Here is a 12,425-nt window from a genome sequence, read left to right as displayed (position 1 = left end):
TAATTCAAATACTTTTTCTAATTCTCTGCTGAAACAAATTTTACAGACCAAACTGTAAGATGAATGAACATGAACCTTGATTTACAGGTAAGAATGAGGTGAGAATTTTCACAGCATCAGCAGTAAACAAAGTAGCAGTTTAGATTTTAGCTCACTGAACTTAAACATATATATTTAATTATTACATTTTATATACATATACATTAAGGAGGAAAATAAGCATCACATTAAGGAGATGTTCAGGAAAAGATGTTAAGGAAGACAATGTGGAGGAACCATTTAGAAGAGCAGGACGTGTTGAGTTTAGGAGGTGTTCTGGATCAGGTGTTCAGGAGCAGGACGTGTTCACTTCAGGAGGAGGTGTTCATGGGGAGGGGGTGTTTAGAAGGAGGTGTTCAGAAGGAGGTGTTTGTGAAAGCATCCAGATTTTACTGTGTCACTTCTGGCTCTTTATCTGGTAATATAAGTAAAGGCCATGATCATGAAGATTTCGCAGATAGACGGTCAGTTTCACTGTTACCGTCAGGATCTTCCAGGCTCTCCGTGACACTCTCTTCCGGTTTCGCGTCGCATGTTTCCGGGTCGGCGGCCATCTTGCTGTTTTTCCCGGGCCCCCGGTTATTTAAGGACATTTATTCGCTGCCAGATAATTCCCTAGCCCCTGAGATTATTCCTGCCACTCTGACTGTTCTGGTTCCTGATTCCGATTCTGATCCTGTACCTGTTACTTATCTCTGTTCTGCTCTGCCTCTCTTTACCTGGTTTGGACTTTGGTTTGATTCTGGATTTAGTTTTTGCTCTGCCCGACATTGCTCAGTTTGCTGGCTTATGCATTTTTTGGATCTCTGCCTGCATTGCCCTGTTTATTTTTTCTTTTTGAATATGAGTTTTGAGTTTTTTCATCTAAATATATCAGAATATTTCACACAGGTGAAAACGGCAATAATTGTGAGCTTCTGCACATAAATTAAAGTGACACAGTGCAGTGTAAAAGTTACAGATAAAACAGTATAAAGGTGAAAGGAGTGTGTAATAAATGTATTTGTGACATGCAGGATGTGTCACTGTTGCGGGTGAGTTTATAGAGAGAGAAAGAATGAGAGAAAGAGAGAGAAAGAGAGAGAGAGAACTGTAGGAGTTACAGCTCTTTACTCTGGTCATACCCCTTTTTTCTTCTCTATCTCTCACTCTTTCCTCTATCCACTGCTCAGCCACACAGCAATTCTAAATTTATGATTATATTATTTGAGTTTTCAGCATTTTATTTTAAACATCTTATTTCAGGAATCTGTGTAAATTTGAAGAGGTTTTATTCTGACATTTCGGAGGAAAGAAATGTTCCACCTGCAGTGTTTCTGTCTTCTGCTGGTCTGCATGGCTGCCTGCGTAAGTTTCTCCTTCATTTCATACTTTTAGAATGGAATAGAGATTATTGGCCATATATATTACAGCTCTTCACACAGGTCTGCTTGTTGAGAAGTTGTCAGAGGTCAGGGCCGGTTATGATACAGTCCTCTGGAGCAGAGAGGTTTAAGGGCTGGATTATTGTTTCAAGAGTTTTATTGTATTACACAATTTTTCAAATCTCTGATTGTTAATAAATAATTACATTAAACGTTAAAAGATCATTGCAGTTTATAAATTTTACATTTACTCTGGATTATCTTTTTATTTTTCTATATTGTTTTAACTATATGAATGAAACCAGTCGACTGATCTGATCTTCAGATAAACATGAGTAATATCAGACAGTTTTTACTTTTTGAAATAAAATTGTTTTCATAAATGTACACACACACGTCATTGTTGGCATCTTAGATACAACACAATCAGTTTCAATATTTTAATGGAATGTAACTTAGACTTAATTAATTATTTTCTTACATCATACATACTGAATATACACTATATTGTTGCCATACGACATTGCCATTATTTGAAAAATTTTATTTTGAAAGGCTTCATAATACTTGAGAAAAATTACTTTGCTGTATTTAAACAGGAGGGATTAGAGTGTATTTTACAATAAAGCATGCAGGTAAGATGAAGGAATATTGTGTGAATTCCACATTTTCAAAAGGATTAGTATAAAACAGTGTGGTTTAGCTGTTCATCTGCTTTAATTACCTTTAAAAGTAAAATGAATAAAGTACAGAATACCACTAATGAATTTCAGGGTGCAATCGTAAGAAAGTTTCAAAATGTATTAAAATGTACAAAAATGTATTTGTAATGAGATGCATTTTATGAGAAATAAAAGTTCTTTTCTTTATTTGTAAAGTTTATCAATCTTACATGAGCCAGCAGGAGATGGTGTAGTATTTGGATGCACACTGATGAATGTACTGAACAGTATTAAATGTATTATGATATCTACATATTTAGTAGAACTGTCAGTGGATCATGGCCACAATAATGTTTATAGCTGGAATCTGACGAACCTGTCACTCCGTCATTTTGATTTCTTTATGCTTATCATCAGCACATGATTCTCGACTCTGAACTTTATTCATTCTTTGGAATAATTAAGTATCACAGTCACAACTGTTTAAAAGTTTATCCTGAGTTCACATTAATGTGGAGGGGCTGAGAGGTGGAACAGCAAAGAAACCTTACTGATAATTTGGCTTTTTATGTGTAAAGGTTAGCGGAAGACATCCGAGCTGCCACTTCTGGTTTGAGCTGCAGTCAGCAGAGAGAAAATGTCTGTCCAAGTTGAAGAAAAGTCTAGAGATCGAAGGTATGAAGTCGCAGAATCTGACAGATGATTGTTAAAATAAATTGCTGATAAACTGTTGAATGTAAATGTGTTTAAACAGATTTTATATTAATTTTTTAATAAATCATCTTTTAGGTATCATATTTTAACAGCAGGATCTAGTTTTAGGGGTGCATCACTTTCTCACTTTCTCACTGTAGAAGCCATTTAGATATTTATCACCATTAGGTTTCTCTCTGTGTCTTTAGTACCTTCGCACTACAAAAAAAGGTCATTTATATTCCATATTTATATATTATTTTACCCAGAACGTTACAATTATTAATGACTTTTATAGTTTCATAGATGAATAAATTAGGATTAATTAATATATTAGATGAATAGATTCTGTAAAAACTGTTTACAGAAATGTGTTTCTTCTTCTCTTTTATTTTTGTAATTTTTGATGTGTTGAAGCTATGAAACTGTGATGATTTAGTATTGTGTTCTATTACTTGAACCTTGTAAATTTTGTAAATAATTCTTATTTTAATAAATGAAATTAAACTGTAGATTATTTTAGATTACAGATGTTTCTTTCACTATACTCCTGAATCCATAGAATTTCCGTTAACTTTAATGATTTAGTTTGTAATGTGTCAGATGTTGTGGGAACTTCTGGGAAACTTTTCCTTGCTACAGTCACTACTGACTTGCTCATTAGGGATTTCCATATCCACAATAATAACCAAATTTTAATCCAAATGCAGTTAAAAGTGCAGGAGAGTTTTGACTTTTTATTAAATAAACAAATCCTTGTGTATCTCTACAAACAAAAGAGCTCCTGGTCTTCATCAAAAATGATGTAATTATAGGTTAATTGTTAGACTTTTGAGTGAAGAAAAAATAAAATACAGTAAATTTAACTGAGTTAAAGTTTACTTTTCAGTTTTCCATCTGAAAAGTAAAAAAAAAAGGTTCTGTTTAAACATCTGCAGAATTTTTCCCTCTCACCATAATAGGCCTCAGACATTAACTGAACTCATTTCTGTGCCCTGTAGATCTTAATGTTGTATATCCCTGTAGTTTTAATGTTATGTGTTTAAAACGTGTTTAATTTTTGTTTGTTTAATGTGTTTTTCTGTCCACAGGTTGCCCTGGCATGTGGGACAACTTTTCCTGTTGGCACCATGCAGAGGTTGGTGAAGTGGTCACTAATCCATGTCCAGAGGCTCTGAAAAACCTCTTTGGTCAAGATGGTAATTATTCCTGCACTATGGGTTCTGTAGATATCAGAAATCACAACAGTCTGTAAGGAAAGAGGTATGGTAACAATTGGAGAGTTTCTGTCTCAGAGGCCATAATAATAATTTATGCTTTTTTTTCCTCACATGCTGACACTGTTGTGTGTGTGTGTGTGTGTGTGTGTGTGTTTGTGTGTGTGTGTGTGAGTGAGAGAGACATGTGTTTGCATGAGTGTGTAACTATTTCAAAGTGGACACACTCTGAATTAAACAGATGTAACATTGATGTGTGTTCAATTATGGACACAATGTTTAGTTTATTTTATACTCATTGCGAGATGTGTGCCATATTATCTGGCTGGTTTAGGGTTTCTACTGAGATCAGTCTAATTACAGGTAAAATTACAGGTAGTCCCAGAGTTACTATGGTTTGACTTTTATTTGACAATTATTTGATCTTAGGATGACAATAGCAATACGAAAAAATCTTAAATATATTTACATTTTTGTGCATCGTTTAAATTTTTATACAATATGTTGGGATGCTGCCTGGATGTACGCTTCTCATGCCTTGCTCTTGCCAGCAGTCAACAGAGTTTAGTTGTCTCTGTCAATTAAATTAAATTAAATTAAATTCAATTCAATTCAATTCAATTCAATTCATTTCAATTCAGTTTAATTCATGTTTATTTGTATTGCGCTTTTAACAATGAACATCGTCTCAGAGCAGCTTTACACAGATAATGTGGAGATAAAAATTAAGATGTTCTTTATAAGTGTAAGTTTGTCCCTCATGAGCAAGTCGGCGGAAGAGGGAACCTCATCCTCATCTGGGTAACACCAAATGTCCATTTATTACAGATAAATGATGTTGAGGTGCAGTGATGGAGATCAGAGCAAACTGTAGTCCTGAGTCAGTGTAGCAGACTGCTGATATTAACTACAGTCCAATCCATCCTCAAAGCTCCTGTTCTTACTCCGGAATTTCATGGAACCACCCAAGGCGTTGATGAGAAACACCTCCAGCTGCACAGAGTCGCCTCCATTTGAAAAGAACACTATACAGAGGCAGACCAGGACGAAGTGGGAAGATCCATGGAGGGGAGAGAAGCAGGAACAGTGATCACTGGAACCTCAAGAGCATGTTTATCTCGACCGAGAGAGAGAGAGAGAGAGAGAGAGAGAGAGAGAGAGAGAGAGAGGGTGACAGAAAGAGAAGCATATGGATTATTAAGTCTCCCTATTGTTGTATGAAAGTTAATGTCACTGCAGGCCATTATAAATATTTGGTCATGCCATTCTGACTGGAGTGTTCCAGCGGTATTCCAGGCCCTGGTTAACCTCTTAGCCTTCAGCGCTGCGTCCGTGTGACCGATATCCCATTGTTCGGAGGTGTTAATGATTAGCAATAGATTAAATGAAAAGGAAAAAGAGTAACCATGACTAACTATACATCATTCTAAAGCTCTAAGCCTCAAGCAGCGATTTTCATGTTTTTCAATGGAAAACGTATAAGGAATGTATTTGCTGAATGTACAGTACACACATACAACATGCATAAAAAATGCACTACTTACATTATTATTGTAATAACGATTCACAAACACATCCACAGCTTGTATAACAATACAAATTTTCTGTCCTCTAAAAATAACTCAACATACAGTCATTAGTCTAAATCACTGGCAACAAAAGTAAGTACACCATAAGTGATAACTGCTGTATGTGGTGTAACCATGAAAAGCCACGTCCTATTCGTAATGTTCATGTTTTTGTCTGCTTGACAGTTAAAATTTGAAATTCTCTCATACTGACCACTGGATGTTCAACATGGCACCTCATGGCAAAGAACTCTCTATAGATTCGAGAATTAGAATTGTTGCTCTCCACAAAGATGACTTCGGCTATAAGAAGTTCGATAACACCATAAATCTGAGTTACAGGGAGCAACTTTGGACCAGTTTGAGGTGTGAGACATGGAAGGTGGGGTGAATCACAACAGGGTTAGGGTTAGGGTTAGGGTTAACCCTAACCCTAACCCTGGCTCCGGAAAGGAGAGTGTTTTGGGCATATTCAGCCCATATCAATTGTGATGACCAAGAGCGCGTTGTCATCAGCACAAAAGATGCTGAGGGCCGTCTCCGAACATCGCTTGAGCCTTTGAATCTGTCCATTCGTCTGAGGGTGAAAGCCAGAATATAGGATAGCAAAGATGCCCAAGAGGTGACAGAACTCTTTCCAGAAGTTGGCGATGAATTGTGGGCCCCGATTCAACACAATATTACTGGGGAGGCCATGGAGCTAAAAGATGTGCTGTAGTTTCTTTGGCAGAGGAAAGTTTGGGGAGAGGTATGAAGTGGGGCATCTTGGAAAACCGGTCTATTACAAAGTATGGAAGTGTGGTCAGCCGAGGGGTTAAGCTGGTTACAAAATCCAGGGCAATGTGGGACCATGGTCACTGAGAACCTGGAAGCAGGCAGAGGAGGCCCACAGGGGCAGCTCTAGGGGTCTTGTGCTAGGCGCAAGTAAAGCAGGCAGCCACAAAATGCTTAACATCTTCCTTGAGAGTGGGCCACTAAAAGCATTGCTGCAAAAGGGACAAAGTTTGAGGAGTGCCGGGTGGCAGAAAAGCCAGTAAGGAACATAAAGTCTCCCCTCAGGGCAGCCGTCCGGGGTGGGCTGTACAGAAGTGGCTCTGTGCACCATGCGTTCAATGTCCAGACAAAGACCAAGACGGATGGTGGAAGAATATGGCTGAGGAATTTCCCTACCTTCTCTACCTCTAACTCTAGATTGTGGTGGTCAGTCCACACAAAGAAGGGGTGCTCTGCGCCCTCCAACTAATGGTGCCACTCTTTAAACCAGAAGCTTTCAGTCCCTGATAGAGCAGTACTGCTCGGCGGGGGTAAGATGGCGCGAGAAGAAAGCACATCAATGGAGATGGTTGTCCTTGACTCCTCTTTGGGTCAGGACGGCACACTCCTTTGTCCGAGGCATCAACTTCTACGATTTGCTGAGACGGGTCAGGCAGGGTAAGGATAGAAGCAGAGGTGAATAGGATCTCTGAAAGGCCAGTTCGGCCTCTGAGTTCCAGTAAAATGGCGGAGGTGAGTCGAAGCAGGGGAGCTGCGATGGAACTAAAACCCTGGATGAACTTTCGGTAAAAATTAACGATACATAGGAATTTCTGTAGTTGCTTGCATGTCTCTGCCACTCCTTGCCAGCCCGTATCCAGGCAGGATCTATCTGCACACTCCCAGAAGCCAAGATGAGGCTCAGAAAGGATGTGTACAAGCTGCACATTGACTACTTTAAAATATATCCAAGTTTCATTTCTATAGTATGTCCCTTGCTAAAATGGTTGCTAAAATGTGAGGGGTTAATATATATATTAACCCTAGGGTTAGGGTTAGGGTTAGGGGTTTACTTTAAATACTTTTTTATTCTGTCATGTTTTTACACAAATGTACTGCTTGTGTGTATGTATGTGTGTGTGTGTGTGTGTGTGTGTGTGTGTGTGTGTGTGTGTGTGTGTGTGTGTGTGTGTATACCATTATTACTCAGGGGTGGATTTTATATAGTGTATCTCTACTTTAATTCGACTACATGGTTTGTGTTCTTCAGGGGTTTACTTTAAATACTTTTTTATTCTGTCATGTTTTTACACAAATGTACTGCTTGTTTACTTTTCAGGGAACATTAGCAGAAACTGCACAACTAATGGCTGGTCAGACTTATATCCCAGTATCAACAGTGTATGTTTTTCTGAAACCAAACCAAACAAGGTGAGAATAGTGTACACAAAGGAGAAAAATACCAAGACAGACATTTGTGCAATGGAAAAAAATGACATATATTTTTAATTGTGTATTGTGAAAAGTGAATTAACAAATGAAAATCAAAGCAATATTTGGTATGACTACCCTTTGGCTTCAAATCAGCATGAATTCAAAAGGTTATGGATATTGTAGGATCAGAGTCAGGTGTATGATTAACCAATTCTACCAAACAGGTGATTATTTTCATATGAAGTCATTAAGTGAAACAGAAACAGCTGTGGAGGAGCTTCAAACTGAATGAGGAAAATACAAACTTTCCCAGCCAAAGTTTTCAAAACAGACTGGGGTTTCAAGATGTGTTTTTCAGGAGTCACAAGATGTGCTCCTCTTAATTTTAAAGAAGCACGAAGAACCAGGCGATGTTGAGAAGTGTAGATGCAGTGTTCAGCCAAGGAACCTTAATGTAGCTGATGAAAAAAACATCATGCTTTCTTCCCTTCAACATCCAAAAATGTCCAGCAGTGCCATCAGCAAAGACCTGGCAGAAACCATTTGGACCCAGGTACAAGTCAAGTCAAGAAGCTTTTTTTGTTATTTTAATCATATATAGCTGATGCTGTAGACCAGGGGTGGCCAACCAGTCAGAGACCGAGAGCCACATTTTTGACCGTGTTACCGCAAAGAGCCACATCATACACATGGGCACACATGAACATCACCCATCCCTTCCTCTTACACACACACACACACACACACACACACACACACACACACACATACACACACCTCTGCTCAGCCAGATTTATTGTAAATGTCACACACCAACATAATGACAGAAATTGACTCCTACAGTTCTGAGACCACAGGACAGTCATTTTCAACAATGAACATTGTGTCTCACACACAAACTCTGTTAAACCAAGTCCACAAACAAAAATATAATAATTTACAATAGCGTTTTTCCTTTACTCTGCATGTTACTTAGTGGGACTTTTGTCGTTCCTTGCCTTGAACAATCTCCTTCATATCTGCCTCGTATTCCGTTGTTGCCACTCGAAGCAAATCTTTCACATGTGTGTCAGTCAGAACAGATCGATGCTTTGATTTCACGTGTTTCAGGGTAGAATACACAGACTTGGTGTTTTTTTTATGTGCGTGTTCACTTCGCTTGAGTTTAATACGGTATTTTCGTCAAATGCGCATGCGTGAGATGAATATACTGCAGGGGGGGGCAATTAATGTTTACAAGGGGCCACATGAGAAACCTGAATTGTGTCAGAGGGCCACACCAACGATAATATTTTAGGGATGCACCGAAATGAAAATTAAATTCAAACGGCAATGAAATCCATAATTTTTTGTGTTATGCCTTTTGCCTCGGCACCATCACTGGAAAACTTTCCTGCCTTTTCAAAAACGTCCTCTACAGACGGAGTGCGCATGCTCGGATTGACTTTACTTTTCTGCGCCGCGTTCTTCTCATATTTAGAAGGCAATCGGGATGTTTGTATTTCAGGTGATAAATTAAACCCGACTTGGGGAAACTCTTTGCAGATACACCCCCCCCCTCCCCCTCTTGAAATTTCAGCATTGCATGTTCTGCACATCGCTCTCCACACACCGCAGACATGTTGCTCTTATCCAGATAACCGTGTGCTGCTGCGCTTTTTTATTGCGTCATTACAATTGTGTTTCTGCCGTGTTGTTTCAGTGATTTAGGTATTTCCGAAAATTCTCGGTGCATCTCTGTAATTTATGATTGGCCTCATGCCAGGGTCAGATATACCGCAAAGTTTTCCAGTAGGGGCAAGCTCATTTAAGTCTTAAAATACCGTATTGAACTCAAGCGAAGCGAACACGCACATTAAAAATCAAACACACAAAATTCGATATGAACGTAAGAGCCGCATGAAACCAGCCAAAGAGCCGCATGCGGCTCGCGAGCCGCGGGTTGGCCACCCCTGCTGTAGACAGTGAAATTAGATGTTTCTCCAGAATCCTGGTGCTACATTAAACAACACAGAGCTACATCACACAACATAGAGCTACAGAACACAGAGTTAAGGACCAAAATAAGTGTTCTTGCCACATAAAATGCATCATGTGCAATTGAGTGCAAACGTTGCAGACAAAACTCACAAAACAGTGTGGGACAAATACACAAAACACATAATAGCGGCACCAGTAAACCTACTGTATAATGTGTTATACAGTACAATGTGCAAAAGAGAGACCTATAAACAAAAGTGTATTTGTAAATAAACACAAAATGTAAATAAAAGGCTGTGCAAAACCGCAACAGCAGCAAGTAGATTGTAAACAGTTATATAGTTATAATAAATAATAATATAAAATGAGTGGTGCTGAAGACATGTATGTGTGAATCAAAATGAGTGAGGGATTGTTTGAGTTTGGATTTGTAACAATTTAGTAACACACAGTTGAGATTGTGTGTATGTGTGAGCTTCAGTTCCAGGTAAATTCCTTGCTGTTGTGCACAGTCTGGATGTGAGGCTTGAATTCTTCTAAATGGTAGGAGAGTAAGAAGTGTGTGTGAGGGGTGTGTGGGGTCATCAACAAATAAACCCATCGACTGTCAGGAGAAGTCTGAACAGAAGTAGTCTTCATTAATGCAGCCAAAAGGCCAAATCTTCAACATGGAAACGAGGCTAAGAAGCTCAACTACTGCATGCACAAAAACATAGGAATTCGGGGCAGAAAAATAGCAGCAGGTGCTCTTGACTAATGAGTCAAAATCAGAAATAATTGCCATTGGTTTGGGGAGCATGTCTGCAAATGGAGTTGGAAAATTGGTCAGGATTAATGGAATCCTCAAAGATGATAAATACAGGCAGATACTTGTCCATCATGCAATACAATCAGAATACCACTGTCTGATTGACCCTGAATTCATTTTGCAGCAGGAAAAACCAAAAACACACAGCCAACATTATTAGGAACTATCTTCAGTGTAGAGAAGCTAACCCTGGAAGCAATACTTTTGGCCCCTACAGGGTCCTGAGCTAAACATCATTGAGTCTGTCTGGGATTACATTAAGAGACAGAATGATTTGAGGGGCTACATTCACTAAAGATCTGTGGTTAGTTTTTCAAGATTTGTGTAACAACCAACCTGAGTTCTTTTAAAGAATTTGTGCAAGTGTACCTATAAGGATTGACTTTTGCAGGCGAAGAATGGTCATACCAAATATTGATTTGATTTGGATTTCTCTTCTGTTCATTTACTTTCTATTTTGTTAAGTGAAATAATTAATTATTAACACTTCTAATTCTGAAAGCATTCTTACTGTACAGCATTTTTCTTACACACACACACACACACACACACACACACACACACACACACACACACACACACACACACGTATATGTGGCTTTTTTTATTTTTGGGATTCTATGTATTACAGTAAATTCTTAATTTTTAAAGTAAGAGATTTTGGGTTACATTGAAAGTGTAATAGGTGTTTCTTTGCACTTGGAAAATCATAAAAATATGTTCCTTTTTTTTTTTTCCTCAATTTGTCTTTTACACATTAATAACTAAACTAAATGTCTCTTGAGAGGAGATCAAACATCCGTGGATGGAGACCTGAATTACCTTTCATGTCTTATGCTCTGTGCCTTCACACAATTTTGCTGTTGACCTTTCACAGGATCTAGTGCTATATTTATGTCACCCTCCATGAGACTCCACAGATACTTTCCATGGGCATTCCCCAAAAACACATTCCATAGAAGGTTCTTGATTTTTCTCTGCCAACATGTAAGTGCATGGCTTTATTTCTGTACCTGTCCTGCCTTCAGCAAAGAGACTGGTTCCTGTCTCACCATAACACAGTTAATCTTCAGGTCTGCACAGTGAATCTTGTCCATGTTTCTTCTGAATAAATGTGATGATCAAGTTTTTGCTGGGTATTTGTTTAAATGTGATGTTGCTTTATATTATTTATATTTGAAACAGTGTCTGTAACTCAGTTTTATTAAATGTAAAATCACATTTCACAATTACTTTAATTAATAAATATCTATCAGCATAAACACACACATATACACATAGACAGACAGACATAGCAATTAAAGAATGATTCTGATTCGGTGTGGCCATGTGACTGTGAATGTGTGTTTGTGAAAAAATATGTGATTATGTGTGAATGTATGTGTGTTTAAGCTTGTGTGTGTGTGTGTGTGTGTGTGTGTGTATGAGTATGAGAGAGAGAGAGAGAATGTGCCAAGTTTTGTGTAAGGTATAAAGAATGTTGTTTATAGAGGAGGCTCAGTACTCTCATCTCTCACTGAAGCCTCAGGCTCAGCCTTTGCTCTCTATGTTCTTCTCTGATAAACTAACATTTGCAAAATGTTTTCTTGAATCTGTCTCTTGACTGTGATTTACTTTACTGTGATCTTAAAGGAATTAACATAAAAAATTACTCTCTACTTTTTAAATTGTTTAAGCAGCAGGTGTTTTACATGGTGGTGAAGACACTGTACACACTGGGGCATAGTCTTTCTCTCATCGCTCTTCTCACTGGCAGTGCCATCCTATGTCTTTTCAGGTGTTTACACACACACACACTCTGCTCTGGCAGAGGTAATAGTTTAACAAGCAATATTTGGCTGTATTTTTGAACAGACCATGATTTAGGGTTTTTTACACGGAGTCTAAACACTGGGCTTTTCTTTCTG

At 38.3% G+C, this 12,425-nt stretch overlaps 1 protein-coding gene across 1 annotated transcript; it reads left to right on the top strand.

Annotated features, from left to right (window-relative positions):
• Positions 1-1,169: 1,169 nt before the first annotated feature.
• vipr2 (vasoactive intestinal peptide receptor 2) lies at positions 1,170-12,330 on the top strand (the record flags this gene model as incomplete). The annotated part of the gene is made up of 5 exons (XM_046833607.1): positions 1,170-1,386; positions 2,644-2,740; positions 3,850-3,957; positions 7,636-7,727; positions 12,195-12,330. Coding segments are annotated over exons 1-5 (484 nt in total), but the record flags the coding sequence as incomplete, so codon positions are not given.
• Positions 12,331-12,425: the final 95 nt, after the last annotated feature.

This window comes from Silurus meridionalis, chromosome 21 (genome assembly GCF_014805685.1).
Source record: "Silurus meridionalis isolate SWU-2019-XX chromosome 21, ASM1480568v1, whole genome shotgun sequence".
In the NCBI taxonomy this organism is placed as follows: Eukaryota; Metazoa; Chordata; class Actinopteri; order Siluriformes; family Siluridae; genus Silurus; species Silurus meridionalis.
Note: the sequence above shows the minus strand (reverse complement) of the source record. Positions and strands in the feature narration are given on the sequence as shown.